We start from the raw sequence: 18,703 nt of genomic DNA on the forward strand, positions 1-18,703 counted from the left end.
AACTTCCGGAACTGTCTGCGTAAGGGATCCTCACAAAAGTCTCTACGTCTGCTAGACACGAAATGGTTGCTATTAATGATCGAATGCTATGATTGAATGATTTCTCCCAGGTGTTTGTATTATCCTTCCAATGCAACCAAACCTATATGAAATAAAAAAATAAATAAAACGTATATGTTCAAACACATTTTAGAGTTGAAGGAAACTCACATTTAGGACATATATCAGAACTGCCCAGGATACTGAAAGACCAAAGTAATCGAATTTACGAAAAATGTTAAAAAAAAAAAAAAACACAATATAACAATACAATAGAAGCGGCATCAATGTAGATGATTTGAATTAGTTAATCATAATCATATTAGTTATTCATACTCATATTAACCCATAAAGTGTAATCAAACATTTTAATCGATGTGTTTATTCGATTGCTTCAGACTTTATTGAATAACGCACATGTCTGCCCTGTGTGGATGATGGACGTTCTCCTTAGACCCTTCATAAAAAAAACATAATACTTATTAAATTAAAAAGAAAGCTGTAACGGTAGGTGGATTGCTAATCAAGTCAAGTTATATACTTTATTTGCGGAACCTAGCACACTGGATAACTTTATCACGTGGTACACGTGGGGCAAATGGAGCCATGGATCCTTAGCGTCGAGCTTCACCATAACATTCTGCTTTACTGCATAATCACACGGGTTTAACGAAAGTTTAGAAATAACAACGTTTAAGTAAGTTATTAAAATGGCTGTCGGATACAGAATATCAATCTGAATTGTGTTCCTACTTTGAAAACACGTCCAGATATCTGATAAGACCCAAAGCTTGTTAGCTAATGTTAGATGCTTAGATCTGTCTAATAAGACTTCCGGTTAGTATAATTTCATAATGTTTTCAGGGTTGTAATGATGTTTCTTCTCTGTTCGAGGGTTAGGGGAAAGCCTTGATCATGGGGTTGACGAAACAGTACCTACGCTACGTGCCCAGTGCAGTGTTCGGTCTGATCGGCAGTCAGAAGGCCAACGTGGTGTTTGTGCGGCTGAGAGGAGGAGAACATGGCCGCTATGTGGCTCTAGGAGCCTGCGAGCATGTGTTCATATGGGATGTGCGCAAAGCTGAGAAGGTACACATTCAAAATGAAAAGTTTTTCAGTCTTGGAAAGACACAACACACACACACACACACACGCACAATCAACTGTATGGACTGCAATGACCCACACCAAATGCACACACTTCCAATTTACATGCATCACTACAGCACCATCATATCAAACTGTTTACATGCTGTTTACTGAAACTGTTCACATTTTAGTCTATTGCTGTTTTGCACAATACTTCATGTAACTGCTGCTATAATAATGTGTTCATTCCAGTATTTCTGCACACGGTCGGCACTGTTTTTGTTTATTGTCTTTTGTGTGATGTCTTGTGTCTTTTGCCCTGCACTGTCTTTCTGATTTTCTGTCTTGTCCTGCACTGCCTGTCTGTCTGTTGTCTTGTCCTGCACGGTCTTGTTTGTCTTGTCTCACACTGTTTGCACCAGTTTGCACAGATGTACTTTATGTAGATGCACCTTACTAAGTCCTTATAGCGCTGTCTTTGTTTTATGTAGCACCTGGTCCTGGAGAAATGTCTCATTTCACTGTGCACTGGAACAGCTACTGGTCTTGACTGACCAATACACATATTTCTTAACATTTTTCATGTATAAACATTTACACAACACACCAGTATGCTGCCTGTTACAGAATGGTGAATGCTTTACAAAATAAAGTGCCTGGGTTTCATATCACTTATCTACAAGTCTTTACTGATTACTGAAGAGCGCTGCTCTTTGTGCACTACTGTTTTGTAGTGTACTGTCTGACTATATTGTACTGTTTATTTTGCAGTCTCTTGTCTTCACACTGTCTGCACATGTGTGCACACGTGTACTAGTCCCTAGATCCCTATTATTTGATGTAGCTTTTTGTCTGTATATAGCACCATGTTCCTGGAGGAATGTTGTTTCATTTTACTACGTGAACTGTTTGACATATAGCTGCAACAGATATATATGGTGGAAATGACAATAAAAATTACTTGCTAGTTTTAAAGGGAAATCACTAGACATTGTATATCTTTTGCAGTAATATGCAATGATTGATGATGTGTTGTTGTTTTTTGTGTTTTGCCAGGAACACTCAGCTGGTTCACTCATTCAATTTCACTGTTTTTTTTTTCTAGATTCTAATTCTTGAGGGGAAAAAGCATGAGGTAACATATCTCTGCCCTTCTCCTGATGGTATCCACATAGCTGTGGGTTATGAGGATGGTAGTGTGCGGATCTTCAGCCTTTTAAATGGTGAAAGCAATGTCTCTTTTAACGGACATAAGTCTGCTATCACAGTCATGCATTATGACACGTTGGGAGCACGACTTGTTACTGGCTCCAAGGTGAGATAAAAGGCTGATTCATTCTTTGCAAAATTGTTAATTCTCTTCTGAAACAGCTACTGAAAGCAAATAAGAAGTGCCTAGAACTTTTTAGAAATCTGCTAAAATTATCCTATATTTTTTTCCTGTAGGACACAGATGTGATTGTGTGGGACATAATAAACGAGTCTGGTTTGTACAGACTCAAAGGACACAAAGATGCCATCACACAAGCTTTGCTCTTAAAGAACAAAAATGTGCTTGTCACAAGGTGAGTCAGGTCAAGGGTTATAAACAGTTATTGCAAGGTAATATAACAATATAGCTAACTTTAATCAATAAAATGGAAAATTAAAAAAAAAAAAAAAAAGACTTGCATAAGTGTTTGCATTTTCATAAGGAAATTAACATACTGCCCTCTTTTACCACAGCTCAAAGGACAGCTTTGTAAAATGGTGGGATTTGGACACCCAGCACTGTTTTAAGACCATGGTGGGACACCGCAGTGAGGTGAGCAGAATTACTCCACAGTACATGTCAGAAATTCAAACATATTTAAACGGCCATTTTGAGATCATTTTAGGTTCAAACAAAGCTTGTATCGTAGTGTAAAGTACTTAAGTTTTTTGCTGCTTCTATGGGATGGTATTTTGTGCTGTATTACGAATGAAGGCTGCTGTGTTCTGTAGGTGTGGGGAATGGTTCTGTTGAACCAGGAGACCAGGCTGCTCACTGGCTCTGCAGACAGTGAACTCCGAGCCTGGGACATCGATTACCTAGAGGAGGTAAGCACTTAAATAATTCCAAAGGGCTTAGGGTTAGGCTTAATCCTTGGGTTGGTCAATTTTATGGAAAAGACAACACAGCTAATTAATTAACAAGCTGCAAAACAAATTCAAGTCCTCAGATATTCACAAGCATACAATATTAAAAGCATAAAGCAGTCTAAAATCTGAATTATTGTCATGTAGTGTTTTATTTTATACAGTGATTGGTGTGGTGGTGATTATTCTGGAGTTGACTGTATGTAGCAGTAATACTGAAATATTAGTAATGTGTTTAGTTTATGCTGAATAATTACATTAATACATCAACTCTCTTCAGGGTAAAGAAATAGGGGAGCCACAGAAGAAGAAAGGCAAATGTCTCGTTGCTGTTGGTGGTGATGACGAAGAGGAAGAACCTAATGAAGTGCCAGAAGATGTAATTTCTCCTCATTGACATAATAACTCATTTAATTTATAGCAAGGGCAGCATTGCTCTTCAAGCATTTGTCTGTTTCTTGGCACTACACGATTGCTTTTTTTATGACGTGGTCTTCACAGCAGTTTTCCTTTCTCTTTGCTTTTTTTTTTTTTTTTTTTACAGAGAATCCTCAGCTGTACGAAAGCTGGCTCTGTTCTGAGAGAAGCCAGAGACCGGGTTGTGTCCTTAATAGCCGATCCCAAAGCTAAAGTCTTGGCATGTCATGTATGTATATTCTTTGATTTTTTTTGTTTTACATATGAAAGTTATTTCCAGGTAAATATTTTAAATACACATTTGCAATATGTTTGGGATTCATCTAATCAATTATATCTGTAGGGTCTTGACAACACTTTGGAGATCTTTGCTGTGCTGTCAGAGGAAGACATTCAGAAGAAAATGGAAAGGAAGCTGAAAAAGGCCAAGAAGAAGGCCAAGTATGTAACCAGGGTTTTAGAGAATCCATTAAAAAAATTAGACTTTCAGTCCTTTTAACTTATTGATATCTGGTGTTTCTGGGCCAGGTCTCAGGATGGTGGTGCTGATGCAGAAGATATAGTTGTGGAGCGCAAGCTGACGGATGAGATCCAAAAGCTGGTCAGTATAAAAGCGTCCTCTAAGATCAGGTCAGTGCTCTTCGACATTAGATGGATGATATAGTCTTAGATATTTTATTTAGACTTATATATTTTACACTTATATATGCACTCTCATTATATATTTCAGGTCGGCTGACTGCCTGCTGTTTCCTAATGGGGAGATGAAAGTGGCTCTGCTGCTGCAGAATAACACAGTTGAGACCTACAGTCTAAAGACAACAGAGAAGAACCCTACAGGCTCCAAGACGTCTCGACTTACCCTGGGTGGCCACCGCACAGATGCCAGGACTCTGTCTTTCAGCTCAGACAACATTGCAATCCTGTCTGCCTCTGGAGACACTGTCAAAGTCTGGAACAGGTCATTCTCAGTGCATCTAAGGCTTAAGTCTACTGTTTCATTTACTGTCATCTAAACCTGATTGTGTTGAGGAAATCATGATATGGATATTCAGATTGATTTTGAACCTTTCTTTTAGTATTTTTTGGGTGTTTAACAGTAAATCTTTTCTATCCCAGGGCCACGTTGCAGGTGATCCGCACCATGGCATGCGATTACGCGCTCTGCTCACTGTTTGTGCCTGGAGATAGACAGATCATTATAGGAACTAAGGTACATCACAACAACCTTTTCTTTTATTTGATTAGGAAGTGAGTGAAGCAGGATTATAGATTCCCCTATTTTATAGCCTCTAATAGTCTGCTTTTCATTCACAGAGTGGAAAGATTCAGATCTTTGATTTGGCCTCAGGCAGCCTGCTGGAGACTACAGAAGCTCATGATGGAGCTCTGTGGTCCATCTGTCTCTCTCCTGATCAGGTACTAGACTGAGTACTTTTAACACGTGCAACTGTCAGAATGCTTTAATGACTTAATTTGAATATTTAATTGCTGAAAGGATCTAGATGTAAGCAAAATCAGTAGTTCTACACCATGTACCCTATTAGGGCTCACACCCTTGTGTATTTTCCACCAGACTTTTGCCACTAGTTTTTTTTAAATGCCATTTTATATTGTAACATTAACGTATTTGCCTTCACTTGAATGAAGGGACCCAAACTTGTGCCAGCATGACAACAGTGCATCCGAACCTTGCCGGCAAAATGCCTACACCCAACTGTTTTTTTCCTTTGTCCCTCTTCTATACATCATCAATAAAAATGAGGACCATCTAAAGAAATGATAATGTAGAGGTTTATCATTTTTGCAAAAATGCTGAAGTGTGTGTCTGTGTGTGTTCAGAGAGGAATTGTAACCGGAGGAGCTGACAAAATGGTGAAATTCTGGGATTTTGAGCTCATAAAGGACAAAGAATCCGGAGCCAACAAGTGAGGAAGGCTTTGTCTGCTTACCATATCTCTTCACGTGATTTGTTTATGAAGGCTTTGTGTATGACTGCTACCTGTATATTACTGCAGGAGACTGACGGTGAAACACACTCGCACACTACAGTTGGATGAGGATGTGCTGTGTGTGCGCTACAGTCCTGATCAGAGACTGTTGGGAGTCTCTCTCCTCGACTGCACTGTGAAAATATTCTACACAGACACGTTAAAGGTATTTAGAAGAGCATGAGGCATATGAACGTCTGTGTCAGGAAAGCATGATCACACTGAAAATCTGTTTCTTTCTCTAGTTTTTCCTGTCTCTATATGGACATAAACTGCCTGTGCTGTGTTTGGACATTTCACATGTAAGTCTTTCATCTAACTGTCATATACAATAATGATATTAATTGCTTAAATGTTTTATCATGGTTTATTATCATATTTATACCTCAGCATTGGTTAATCCTGTATTCTGATTGGTCAAACGGTGTTGACTAACTTCCTAAAATGGCAGGTCAGACAATAGTGGAGGCTATAAGACAAATCACATGTTTATTAATGTACTCATAACGTTTTAGTTACTATAGCAACAGCTCACATAGGGATTTATGTGACAGACACTACTCATAAACGGATTAAAAATTATTGTCATCACAGCTACGGCTCTCTCGAAGTCAGCTCTTGTGGTTTTCCAGTAATGTGCCCCGCTTTTTTTTTTGTATTATTAACAAAAAAAGGCTTCACTGATGTTCATTAACATTAAATGTAACTATAAATGGATAAAATGAGTATGTGTCATTCTGTAATTAGGAAAAGGTATAAAACACTTCAGGTAGTGCTGCTATTGAAAAAATAATCAATTCAGTAATCAGACATCGTAGATTATTTTCCTATCACACACAAGGCCTCCGTCCCTCCTTGTACATACACATTCTCACCTACACACTAGAGGCTGACATTTTTTCGGGATTCCCGCGGGTCATGGGAATCCCATGGGAATCCCGTGGGATGGGAAACAAAATCACTATTAATCACGTGACTGGAAAGGGACAGGAAAAATGTCAGCCGGGAGTGGGCGGGACCGGGAATACACAAATATACTTTTGATATAAATAAAAATATAATGTTTGCTTTGGTATGGCTGGTTAAATGAATGAAAGAAAAAAAAAACATGGGAGTGGGAGGGAATGGGAGTCATTCTTCTGGGATTGGGACGGGATGGGATTTTCCCCAAGTTTTTTTTTTTCGGGATTGGGATGGGACAGGAGAGGTTTGAAAATCCATTCACCCTCTAGTACACACACACACACACATTTCTGGATTAATTAGTTTTATTTTTCTGGTTTATTATGGATATTGGACATTTACTCACAATCAGCATTCTGGCAAATTTGATATAGGAAGAATGTTAATGTTAGTAGAATATCTGCCTGCAGTTGTGTATTAGTATGGATATTAATAATACACAGGAGTTGGAACCTTGACTGAACTCCCATACCTACAACATAAAACTGATGAAGTATCCACAATAACTGTAGTGTATGTTAAATGTTCTAGGATATTGTAAATATCTATAGGAAGCATGTGCATAAAGTTCATTTAAGATAATTCTTTGTGTTTTAGGATAGTGCACTGATAGCCACTGGATCAGCAGACAGAAACGTGAAGGTCTGGGGTTTGGACTTTGGTGACTGCCATCGCTCGATGTTTGCACATGATGACAGGTTCTAGATGTTTCTGCTGCTTTTACAATATTATGTCCCTCTGTTTACTGTTAGAATAGCTATTGATCCCAAAAGCCCTGGCTTACAACATCTTTAAAGTCGTTACTCTTGAATAATAACTGTCAGATTATAAGCGTGGTCATTTCCTTCCTTCAATCTGCTTTTAGTTAGTTGTTATCTCTTCTTGTGTGTGTTCATCTCCTGTATTAGTGAAAATTCCCAAGATGTTAATGATGATGATGATGTCATCCCAGATGGTCAATATTTGCCTTCTTCTCTCTTTCCAGTGTAATGTTCCTTCAGTTCGTCCCCAAAACCCATCTGTTTTTCACAGCCGGAAAGGACAGAAAGATCAAACAGTGGGATGCTGATAAGTTTGAACACATCCAGACCCTGGAGGTGATTATTTTCTAACAGAACAGGCTATTTTCCATATGCATGTGTTAGAGGTGAATGGTTATACTTTGGGTTACATGGCGAAAATGCAGGCTGTTGATACTGACTTTAGGGCTAAATGTGTGATGAACAGAACACAGTCAATAGGCAGCAATGGTTAATTGTGTTATTTTCTTCTCAGCTTCAGTCAATACAGAAACTGAAGGAAACACACCTGTACAGAGGCTTTATTAGTCTCCTTAACATTCGACTTCTGGGCCTTGTTTTTTAGGGACACCATGGTGAAGTATGGTGCCTGGCCATCAGTCCCAGTGGAGACCACATTGTCTCTTCCTCTCATGATAAGTCCCTCAGACTTTGGGAGAGAACCAGGGAGCCTATTATCCTAGAGGAGGAGAAAGAGATGGTGAGTGGCTGTAGCACTGATGGTGATCATGGAATCCTGGTAAAACCACAGCATCTTGCTAATAAATGCAATACATCCCTCCTTTGTAATCTTTATGCTAATCAGAACACAGCATAAAAATAATGATTAGTATAAGTTCTTAGCATGTGTAAGATGTCACTGGACAACTCTGGACAATTACAAATTTCACTTATTCTGGATATCTGACTTTTCCCAGGAAAGAGAAGCAGAATTTGAAGAATCTTTAGCCAAAGGAGATGAGCCTGTGGTATGTAATAGTCTCGGTCTGTACAAATCGCTTTTCTGTTTCTCTTAAAAATATAAACAGGTGTAACCTTAATCTTCCTGTTTCATCCAGGTCCCCGGCGAGGCCAAAGGCGAGGCCGAGCCTGCAGGGAAGAAGACTATAGAGACAGTTAAAGCTGTGAGTTAGCCAGAACCTTTGCCTATTTATTAAGTTTGAATCTCTTTTTTCCTATTTGTTCTGAATGATTTCTCAAAAACATCCATCCAGGCGGAGCGTATAATGGAGGCACTGGAGCTCTACAAAGAGGAGAGCAAGAAGTTAGAGAAGCACAAGGTTGCCTGTGAGGCGGCAGGGAAGGAGGTACGGCTCATCTTCCATACAAACAGGGCTTGGGAATATGATGTGATGTCATGCTGTGAAGATCCACCTTACTGTTAGGTTAAATAATATGTATAATATGTATGTAATTTTTATATTTTTTCTTGTGTGGCTATAAAAGCAGCATTTCAGAGGTCTTTGAGATGAAACAAACACTGAAGGTTTTACTTGCCTTTTTAGTTACTTGAAATAAACAAGACACAAGTTATTTGTGTAGGATTAGGTCTTCAAATTTAGAGTTCTCCTACAAAATGAGGTGTTAATTTGTCACAGCTAATCTAGCTTGTTTCCATCCAGTCTTTGTAAGGAGCAGATCGCGAGGAAGACATCTGGTCTGACATTATAACACATCTGTCCCAAGTGCAACATGACACGACCTCTATTCCTGAGCTGTGCACATGCTCACAATATACACTCCTCTCCGAATATTAAACTAGTGTCTGCATGCTGCAGTGTTGATCTCTAGATTTTAATGCTGGTTTTGCACTTTACCCTTTGATTACTAACCCACTTTTTCTTGCAGTTACCTCCACCGACGATGAACCCGATTCTTGTGGCTTATGGAAGTATCTCGGTAAGAAAATTTTTGAACTACATACAGTACATGATCCAGACATTTTTGTTTGGATTTCCGCAACACAAACAAAGAACTAGGTCTTGATTCTAAAAGCACCAGTTATACAGACAATCTCTGGTAAAATAAAAATAAAGAGTCAGCACACAAGCATTTTGAGTTGTAATAAAAGCAGCAAATTCCTGGATTAATGGTATACTAACGAGCCTCTTCTCGGATGCCCCACAGCCTTCTCGATATGTTCTGGATGTCATTAAGAAGGTTCGGTCCAGGTAAGGGAACATTTCTCACTCAAACACATTGTGCAGAATGCAAGCATTTCATATTGTTCAGGCACTGATACATCGGTATGTACTCACCATTTACATCAGCGTGAATAACTTAAAGGTAAAATGTAAATGTTACAAAATCATCTTAACGGTAATTACTAAAACCAACCATAAACCATGTAGCTTGTGTTATATATATTTTAATTCTTCAAGAAACTTACAAAGAAGGAATTGTGAAGATAAAGTTAAAGCTCCAGTTCTTTACCTACAGAAGTGTGAATCATAATGAAGAGTGTATTTAACATCTTACAGTTGAAACCAGATATTTACATACACTAAAAAAAACACAAAAACTTTTATTTCTTTACTGTCATACATTAAAACAGAGTAAACCTTTTCAGTTTTAAATCTTAATCTTAATTATATTAACATTTTTTGCATTTGTTAAATGTCAGAATCGAGTGAGGGAGTATTTTTATTATCACTTTCATCAGAGTCAGAAGTATACATACACTAAGTTTATCGTGCCTTTAAACAAAAAAAAAACTCCAGATGAATCCATTCTGAGCTTAAGAAGCTTCTGATAGGTTAATTGATTCCATTTGAGTTAATTGGTGGCACACGTGTGGATGCATATAAAGGCACACCTCAAACACAGAGCCTCTTTCTTTGACATCATGGGAAAATCAAGAGAAATCCACCAAGACATCAGAAAAAGAATTGTTGACCTCCACAAGTGTGGCTCATCCTTAGGTGCAGTTTCCAGATGCCAGGAGGTCCCATGTTCAGACAATAATACACAAGTATAAAAAACATGGGAATGTACAACCATCATACCGCTCAGGAAGGAGACGGATTCTGAGTCCCAGAGGAACGTATTTTGGTGCGAGATGTGAGAATCAACTCCAGGACAACAGCAAAAGATTATGTGAAGATGCTGGCTGAAACTGGTAAGACAGTGTCATTATCCACAGTAAAACGAATACTGTACCGCAATGAGCTGAAAGGTTACTCTGGGAGGAGAAAGTCATTACTTCAAAACCACCATAAAAAAGCCAGACTACAGTTTGCAACTGCACATGGGGGGGGAAAAATCTTAATTTCTGGAGACATGTCCTGTGGTCTGACGAAACAAAAATTGAACTGTTTGGCCATAATGATAAACGGTATATTTGGAGGAAACAGGGCGAAGTATTGAAGCCTCAGAACACCATCCCAACTGTGAAGTATGGGGGCGGTAGTATAATGTTGTGGGGCTGCTTTGCTGCAGAAGGGACTGGTGCACTTTACAAAATAGATGGCATCATGAGAAAAGAAAATTATGTGGATATATTAAAGCAACATCTGAAGACATCAACCAGGAAGTTAAAGCTTGGGCGCAAATGGGTCTTCCAAATAGACAATGACCCCAAGCATACCTCCAGATTAGTTACAAAGTGGCTTAAGGACAACAAAGTCAAGGTATTGGAGTGGCCATCACAAAGCCCTGATCTCAATCCCATAGAAAATTTGTGGGCGGCACTGAAAAGGCGAGTGCGAGCAAGAAGGCCTACAAACCTGACCCAGTTACACCAGTTCTGTCAAGAGGAGTGGGCCAAAATTCCAGCAAACTATTGTAGAAAGCTTGTGAAAGGATACCCAGAACGTTTGGCCCAAGTGAAACAGTTTCGGGGCAATTCCACCAATGCTAAGGAAGTGTATGTATACTTCTGACTTTGATGAAAAGTGATAATAAAAATACATAAAAATTCTCCCTCGCTCGAATCTGACATTTAACAAATGCAAAAAATATGTTAATATTTATTGATTTAAAACAGAACAAGTTTACTGTGATTTAATGTATGAGAGTAAAGAAATAAGTGTTTTTTTCTGAAGTGTATGTAAATATCTGGTTTCAACTGTATATTAAACATATTAAACATCGTATTAAATATTGTATTTAACATCTTAAATTATAAGATTAGATTTGTTAATTGTACATATTGTACACACATTTTGTACTGAATGTATGTATGAGCAAATTGCACATTCTCACCTGTCAATTCGTATCTGTATGTTAAATTGTTTCTGCAATTTTCGGAGTTTGCTCCTAAGAATTTCACTCACCAAGGCATATGTGCTGTGGTGATGTGACAATAAAAGTGACTTGACTTGACTTGACCTAAATGTATAAGATTAATGCTTGTTACTTTATAAGTGGTGATAAATCTTCTGAATTTCAGTGAGTTGGAGGTGTCGCTGCTGGTGCTGCCGTTTCCTTATATCCCTGATCTGCTCTCCCTCTTAAACACCTACATTCAACAGGGTCTGGAGGTAGAGTTGGTCTGCCGCTGCCTCTTCTTCCTGCTCAGGTATTTAAAAACTCCCAAATATTTTGGGCTCAAGATTTCATTTAGTATAGAATTTTGTGCTGTGCTTTTAAAAAAGCAAGGTCTGCTTTTGAAAACTTCTAAACATTTAAGTCTAAATGTTTTCTCCACATAAAACCTAGTCTGTTAACAAAGCCTTGCAGATAGATTGCTGCACTCTTGAGAATAATATAAAAAGTTGTACCTAGGCGTATGTTGGAGCACAAACTGTCGAATATTATAGCCTTTTTATGTTGACAGGTCTTTAAAAATACACACTTGCTGAGTTTAATAGATATCAAAGGCTTCCATACAGTGTATTAAAAAATATGATTTTGTTCTAATCAGTTTTAGGTCCATTAGCTTTTATTCATTAAATCATGAATGAATGAATAAACTGTAAACATCAAAATGAGTGACAATTTAAACACAACACAACTGTACACAGCTGTATTCAGCAAGACACTTCACTGAAGCTGAATGGAATAAGCAATGCACATGTGACTTATTATGTCTTAACTATATAACATATTGCTTGTATTCTGTTGAAGAATCCACTTTGGGCAGATCACCAGTAACCAAATGCTGCTGTCGGTCATTGATGAGCTGAGGACAAATACAATCTCTAAAGTGCGGGAGATCAGGGTACGTATGTCTCACCGCTAACAAGCAAGGCTGTCTCTGTTAGACTGACTACTTTACTCATTCTGTCCCTCTGCCTCAGGATGTTCTGGGCTTTAACAGCGCAGGCCTTCAGTTCCTGCAGCGGGAGATTGAGAGCAAAGAAGATGTGATGTTCTTTGCTGATGCCACAGATCGCTTTGAGGAGAAAAAGAGAAAGAGAAGAAAGAGGGAACGAACCATACTGACCATCACATGAATCAATTCGCAGAAAACAACAGGCCATATAGAAAATTTTTATAAGCATGGATTTGAATTCTGTTTGTCAAATTCTACTTTTTCCTAAAAGATTTCAGTCACAAGCCCTTTGTCTGATTCATTTTTTTTACATGATCTATTGCAATATCTCTTAAATCATTGGAGGAGCCCATAGGTGCAGTGAAGATTATAGTTATTAATGTTATCCACAGTGTTAAGAAATGGGCACTGGACAAATGGTGATATATAGGTTTTGTTCTTTTTCCCCCCCTGCTTTTCCTGCATCAGTGCTGATTGGTGGAGAGGGTGCAGGGGTGGGTTCAGGGGGTAGAAACATGTCAGAGCTGTCACCAGAGCAGAGGACCACCACTGGGATTTTTCACCATATTTCTATCACCCAAGAAGAGAAGGGATTCTGCTTTATTCTTCTAACTCCAGATAAAGGGCTGTGGTGAAATGATCAGGAGAGCTTTATTAACATGTGCATATCACTAACAGAAGCTAAGACAGGAGTGAAGAGTGTTCCAAAGTCAAGTCAAGAAGCTAAGGACAGAGCTAAGGACTTAAAGTAACTTGTCCTAGCCACAATGTGCAACCAAGTGCAAACAGTGCGAGACAAAACATTACAGGACAGATACACAAAATGAAGATGTGAGATGAACTGGGAAAGCAGGCAGTGGGTCAAACCACTGTGAGGAAGGGGAGGGGGAACTCAACTGTTTCTAAATGCATTTTTTGCGTTTGTTTTATTTCTACTTACACAATTATTTAGGTATGAATACATATATTTTTCACAATAGAGAGTGCGATATTTTTTTAATAATTTTTTTGGGGGGGACAATCTTCGGATTGGGGTGGGGGTGGGGGGTTCTTTGGGGTTGGGACATGTCCCCTCCGTCCCCCCCGGGATGCAATTGCGCCCATGCACTTGTGTAATAGCAGCAGCTTGGATCATATGTGAAAGACAAGCTGTCTTGCTAATTTAACCAAGGCTATGCAGTCTCTGGTGCTTCCTGTGAGGCAGGGTTATGTTTCCTTGTGTTTGGCTTCTGGTCTGAGATGGACATGAAGACAGGTTACAGGTCTACTTTACTAAACAACATATGAGTATATGGAACACAGAGCACGTAATATTTTGGTCTTGTTTTATCAGCCCTGTTTCTCTGTTACATCAATCTGCTGTTCAATGCAACAGTGAACTACAAGGAGAACACTTCCAGAGTGCTTCTAAGCTCAAATTACTATGTTAGCCTAGGTTTCGGTTTTAAAGATGATAGTAAAGTGTGTAAAGGCTGTAAAAATGCTGATGATCACAGGTCCAAAAAACATTCACAAATGAACATTCAAAACCGCTGCCTTGTTATACTGAGAACATTTTTTTATGTTAAGTTCAGCTTTGTGGCTGAATATCAAATGTGCATTACACTGAAAAGGGATCTGAAGGGTCTACAAGTGGTGGCATGCATTAAAAACAGGTCTAATACTAGTTTTAACTGTTTTTATTTCAAACAATGTAGTGCAGTTATGGCAAGTGCTGATAAGGTGAACAAGGCACAAATAAAACATAGTTTTTAACCCTTTTTTTTTTTATATCACATTGGTAAGCTATAATATTGTCAGCACAGAAAGTGTAGATTAGGTTGATATCTCCTCCCTTTCCCCACACTTCAGTCTTGTAAAACCCAAAGGCACTTTATTATAAACACTTTCTATTGTTAAAATGGTAATTGATCCATTGTCTTTTGCAGCTAGAAAGATGTACATCTACACTCTAATGCACTTTGTTCCAGAAACAAAGAAATTGACATTTCGTACATTTCTAACACGTTATGTACAAGAATCAATGGATTTGTTTCTTGGCCTTTTAGATTCAGTTTTGTATGAGGTGCTGTCTGACTTATAGCTGTTTATGCCATAAACAGAGTTGTTGTGAGAAACTACACTTATTCTCTAATTCACAGAATTTCTCTCTGTCTTTGGGGTGATTCAAGACAAATAAAATATTCTAAATTAAATTGTCTTATTTGCTAAAGCTATAGAGGCACAGTGCTCTGTGGAAACAACAACAGTAAGTTTCTTTATATAAAAGGTTAAAGGAACCCTTTTTACAAAGTGTACACACAATCCAACCGAAGAAAAAAGTGAATAATGCAAACTTCCAATTTTGAGTAAAGATATCAATTTGAGTTCAGCACTGGGTGGCAGCATTGACTTTCTAAAGTTCTTTTTGCAACCAGAGACATGCTGAAAAAACTGTCACAGTAAAGTCCACCCAAATGACCCATCTTACCTCACATTCGACTTTATCACAACTTAAATGAAACAACACATTTTTAATAATAATACTTAATAATATGCTAAAGCAAAAAAGCAAGTAGTTTGTAACAAAATACTCTACTGTAACGGAGCAATTAAAAGTTGAGAAGCTAAATGATGGAGATTGAACAGTATGATGCCTGTTACTAAGAATTTTACTGACGTAAGAAACTATTCTAGACATGTGCACTTCATATTACTACCCATAAACAGACACTCAATCCTTCCCTGTGAGTACAGTGTTTATCCTGACCAGATTGTTATTGAAAGGACTTCTTTGATTCTTGACTTAGTCTCCACCAAAAATAATGCTCATGTTCTCCCCAGAACAACTTCCATTCACTTCGGATTTTGAATTATTTGAAAATCAATCAAAAATCAATCACTGGATTGATGTGGACTGTATTCAAGAATTGCCCTCTATACATTTTAGCATGACACTGGACTATTTAAATATTAAAGTTGTGATGAATAAAAATATTCATGTTAATAATGATTCTAGAAAAATCACAACACATCTTAACTAAGACTTTATTAAAGCACATTTTGCTTGTGATACACCAAACTAGCAGTAATCTTGATTTAGCAATGTTATATATCACTCTTCCTTTAGAAAATGCTCCATATCTATCAAATTTCAAGGTGCACAGCCCTCTTCAAGTCATTCCACAGGATTTACATCTGGGCCATTCCAAAACCTTGATCTCCTTCTTCTGAGTCCATTCCTTTGTTGGCTTGGATTTGTGCTTTGGGTCTTTGTCAATTTTTTCTTTATTTTCAGCTGCCTAACAGAGGCCTGAAGGTTTTGTGGCAAAATATATTTTGGAACATTCCACAATTCCACAAACCTCAGCTTCAGTCTCAGCTAAAGAGAAGCAGTATGATGCTACCATCCCCATGCTTCACCTTGGTTGATGTTCTTTAGCTTTTGCTTTTTTTGCACCATATATATCTTTTAGAATTATTCCCAAAAAGTTCTACCCTGGTCTCAATAGCTAACACATTTTCACATAATAAGGGTGGATTCACATGGACGTAGGTGAGATTGGATGTTATTTTATTTTTTTGTTTATTAATCTTGTGAGAAAGTTCACCCTATACCATAACCCAAGCATACAAAGAATACTAGATTGTTGTCATATGCAGAGAGTATCTACTCTACTCTACATCTCATCTTATCTCATCTCATCTCATCTCATCTCATGAGGCATTTCCTTGTTGGTGATGCTACTGTGGTGCACTATTTTATCAATTTAATGATGGACCCTACATATGCTGATCTCTTTGCAGACCATGGCTTTAGCAATCAAGATTTCAAGACAATCCTACAGAAACAGTTGATTTTGAAATGTCTGGGATTAATCAGAATAACTTTATTGATGGCAGTTGTATGCTAATTACCTTTAAACATGATTTTATGTAACTGGTTTTGAAAATGTAATAGCACAACAGTTTACTCACCACCTGAACTATATGCCACTTTTATATCTTCTTTCCTCAGGATTATTTTACCACTCTAGCCCATAACAACTCACTCATTACCTCAAAATGTATTGAGGCACATACATCTCATAAGCTGACTGAGATCAAGTCACTGAAAATAATAGCTATGATAATAGGTATGAAAGGACTGATATAGAAGTTTGGTCTGTTATTTCTTGCCTATTTTTTTCCATTTTGGCTGCATAAATATTTAAAAACTCTGTCAAGTCTTAATTGAGAGTCTTTGTCAGCAGGTGTGTGGAAACAGATGGGTTCAGCATTTCTTAGCTTAGGCTTCGAATGATCTGATCTGCAAGTGATTCCGTTGTTGTTAGATCTGTAAGCAGTCAATATTCCTTCTGCTAGACCCAGACTTGGCAATTAGACAGATGTTTACAGATGTCACCAAGGTCTGATTACCTAAACATCCGCAGTGGATCGAAGTGTTAGGCAGCCAGCATGTGTCCAAAGATTACTATGATCATAGCATTATGTGTTTAGTCTATTGAACAGTTGGTGTTTGGACGAGTTGATAGTTTAGAAAATAGGGGTCTCAATCACAGCCTGTTTAGAAATGTTCTGTAAAGTTGCAGCTGAAATAAGTAATAAAATTTCAAAATTTCACTAGTTTTTATTACTTACAGTATTTTAGTGACACTTGTGTCCAAGTGCACATGGACATGGACTGCTCATGCCAGAAAATGAAAATATCTGGAAGGCCAGAATCCTGTTTAGAAAACCTAACCCCATCTATTTGCTACTCAGACCACCCAGATATCACAAAGACAGCATGTCAATCATCCCAGATATATACACATCCTAATTTAGGACACTGTAGGTAGGACCTACTAATAAAACTCAACTGTAAAGCAACAAACATAAACATGGATTTTTACCATAACATATTTACCATAGATTTTATATTTGTCTTTAAACATTTATCATTAAAACATCAAGGCTTATAACACAATGTGAAAAACTGACAGTATAGCTGGCCAATATGAATATATCAGTAATATGATAAATTATGACACCATATGATTTTCTGAGATATTATTTTTTAAGGACATTTTTAATGCTTAAAAAAAAATTACAAGTAGCTAAGAGAAGCTAATGTAGTGATTCCATTTTGAACTTAAAGATTTTTGGATAATTTTTTTCAAATACACTTTTCAAGTTTAATTATGCATTCTGTATTGCTCATTATAAATAAATAAAAGCTATACCATACATATATTACCATATATTGTGATGACTTCACAAATCATGAAATGATATTTAATCATATCATCAGTCCCTAACTTGCACACACACACACACACACACACACACACACAGAAGTCAGAGGATGCAGAATGATTGGACACGTCCATTTCATCTGTCAGCACACAGGTCATAAGACCACAAGCTCTCATCTGCTCAAATCTCTTCTGCCAGTTATCAGACCTCAGAAAGACCCTAATCACGACCTGTCCCTCTACATCTCCTCTCACTGGAGTCTAACAACACAGCCCAAGGGCTCAGTGTAATCCTGCTAACACTAATAACACCTCCACTACAGCACCAACACCCACAGAGGGGCCCAGAACCTCCCCTAATACCCCACAACAAAGGCTGAATATGAAGCCCTGACTGCTTCGTATTAGTGTTTAATTAAGTTAAAGAGAGTGCCTCTGCACGCTCTGTATTTCTACGCAGAGCAGAAACGCAATTGAAGTCATCTATTCTTTCATGGCTCCGAACTGGAATTCCAATGAGGTGCCATCACTGTGAAAGCAGGGTCTGCTGCAGCCTCCAGCCATCTCTGATCTCTCACTCGTGTGATTAATTCAATAAAACCATTAAGACTGACTCATTCCCTCTCTACGGCTACACATATATGCACACTCACCTCCACATTTTCAGGCAGATACACACATATGAAAGCACACATACAGTACACACACTTCCTCAGGCATTCTCTCACTGACAGATCTCTGCTTAGCACCTTCATACATTACAGATAACCTTTTTAGCACTGACTAAACAGAGCCAGACCTTCTCTCAAGAGGTCTACCCTGAACCCAGAGGATGAAGGAGAATGAGAAATAGCA

The 18,703-nt window shown here is 38.0% G+C and overlaps 1 protein-coding gene across 3 annotated transcripts; it reads left to right on the forward strand.

The window, feature by feature from the left end:
* The first annotated feature begins 427 nt into the window (after positions 1-427).
* wdr3 (WD repeat domain 3) lies at positions 428-12,916 on the forward strand. Of its 3 annotated transcripts, none has more exons than XM_060876164.1 (27): positions 428-546; positions 940-1,128; positions 2,234-2,443; positions 2,575-2,693; positions 2,854-2,932; positions 3,112-3,207; positions 3,527-3,625; positions 3,791-3,892; positions 4,007-4,104; positions 4,192-4,293; positions 4,394-4,624; positions 4,783-4,876; positions 4,981-5,082; positions 5,506-5,591; positions 5,682-5,820; positions 5,900-5,956; positions 7,215-7,315; positions 7,603-7,714; positions 7,983-8,117; positions 8,335-8,385; positions 8,476-8,541; positions 8,632-8,724; positions 9,266-9,316; positions 9,545-9,588; positions 11,808-11,936; positions 12,485-12,578; positions 12,658-12,916. In XM_060876164.1, exons 2-27 carry the CDS (start codon positions 955-957, stop codon positions 12,811-12,813), a joined length of 2,820 nt encoding a protein of 939 aa, XP_060732147.1. In that variant the 5' UTR covers positions 428-546; positions 940-954; the 3' UTR covers positions 12,814-12,916. The 3 variants fall into 3 exon arrangements, with proteins under 3 accessions (XP_060732147.1, XP_060732146.1, XP_060732145.1); XM_060876163.1 differs by having other exon boundaries at positions 432-546; positions 934-1,128; XM_060876162.1 differs by lacking the exon at positions 428-546 and adding an exon at positions 587-736 and having other exon boundaries at positions 934-1,128.
* The last annotated feature ends 5,787 nt before the right edge of the window (positions 12,917-18,703 follow it).

This window comes from Tachysurus vachellii, chromosome 8, assembly GCF_030014155.1.
Source record: "Tachysurus vachellii isolate PV-2020 chromosome 8, HZAU_Pvac_v1, whole genome shotgun sequence".
Taxonomy (NCBI): Eukaryota; Metazoa; Chordata; class Actinopteri; order Siluriformes; family Bagridae; genus Tachysurus; species Tachysurus vachellii.

Excerpts from the sequence above, each read along its gene's own strand:
- wdr3 (XM_060876164.1), top strand. The coding sequence starts at position 955 with ATGGGGTTGACGAAACAGTACCTACGCTACGTGCCCAGTGCAGTGTTC. Across the intron at positions 1,129-2,233 it reads ATGTGCGCAAAGCTGAGAAG|ATTCTAATTCTTGAGGGGAA; the intron begins GTACACATTCAA and ends TTTTTTTTCTAG. Across the intron at positions 8,542-8,631 it reads CTATAGAGACAGTTAAAGCT|GCGGAGCGTATAATGGAGGC; the intron begins GTGAGTTAGCCA and ends ACATCCATCCAG.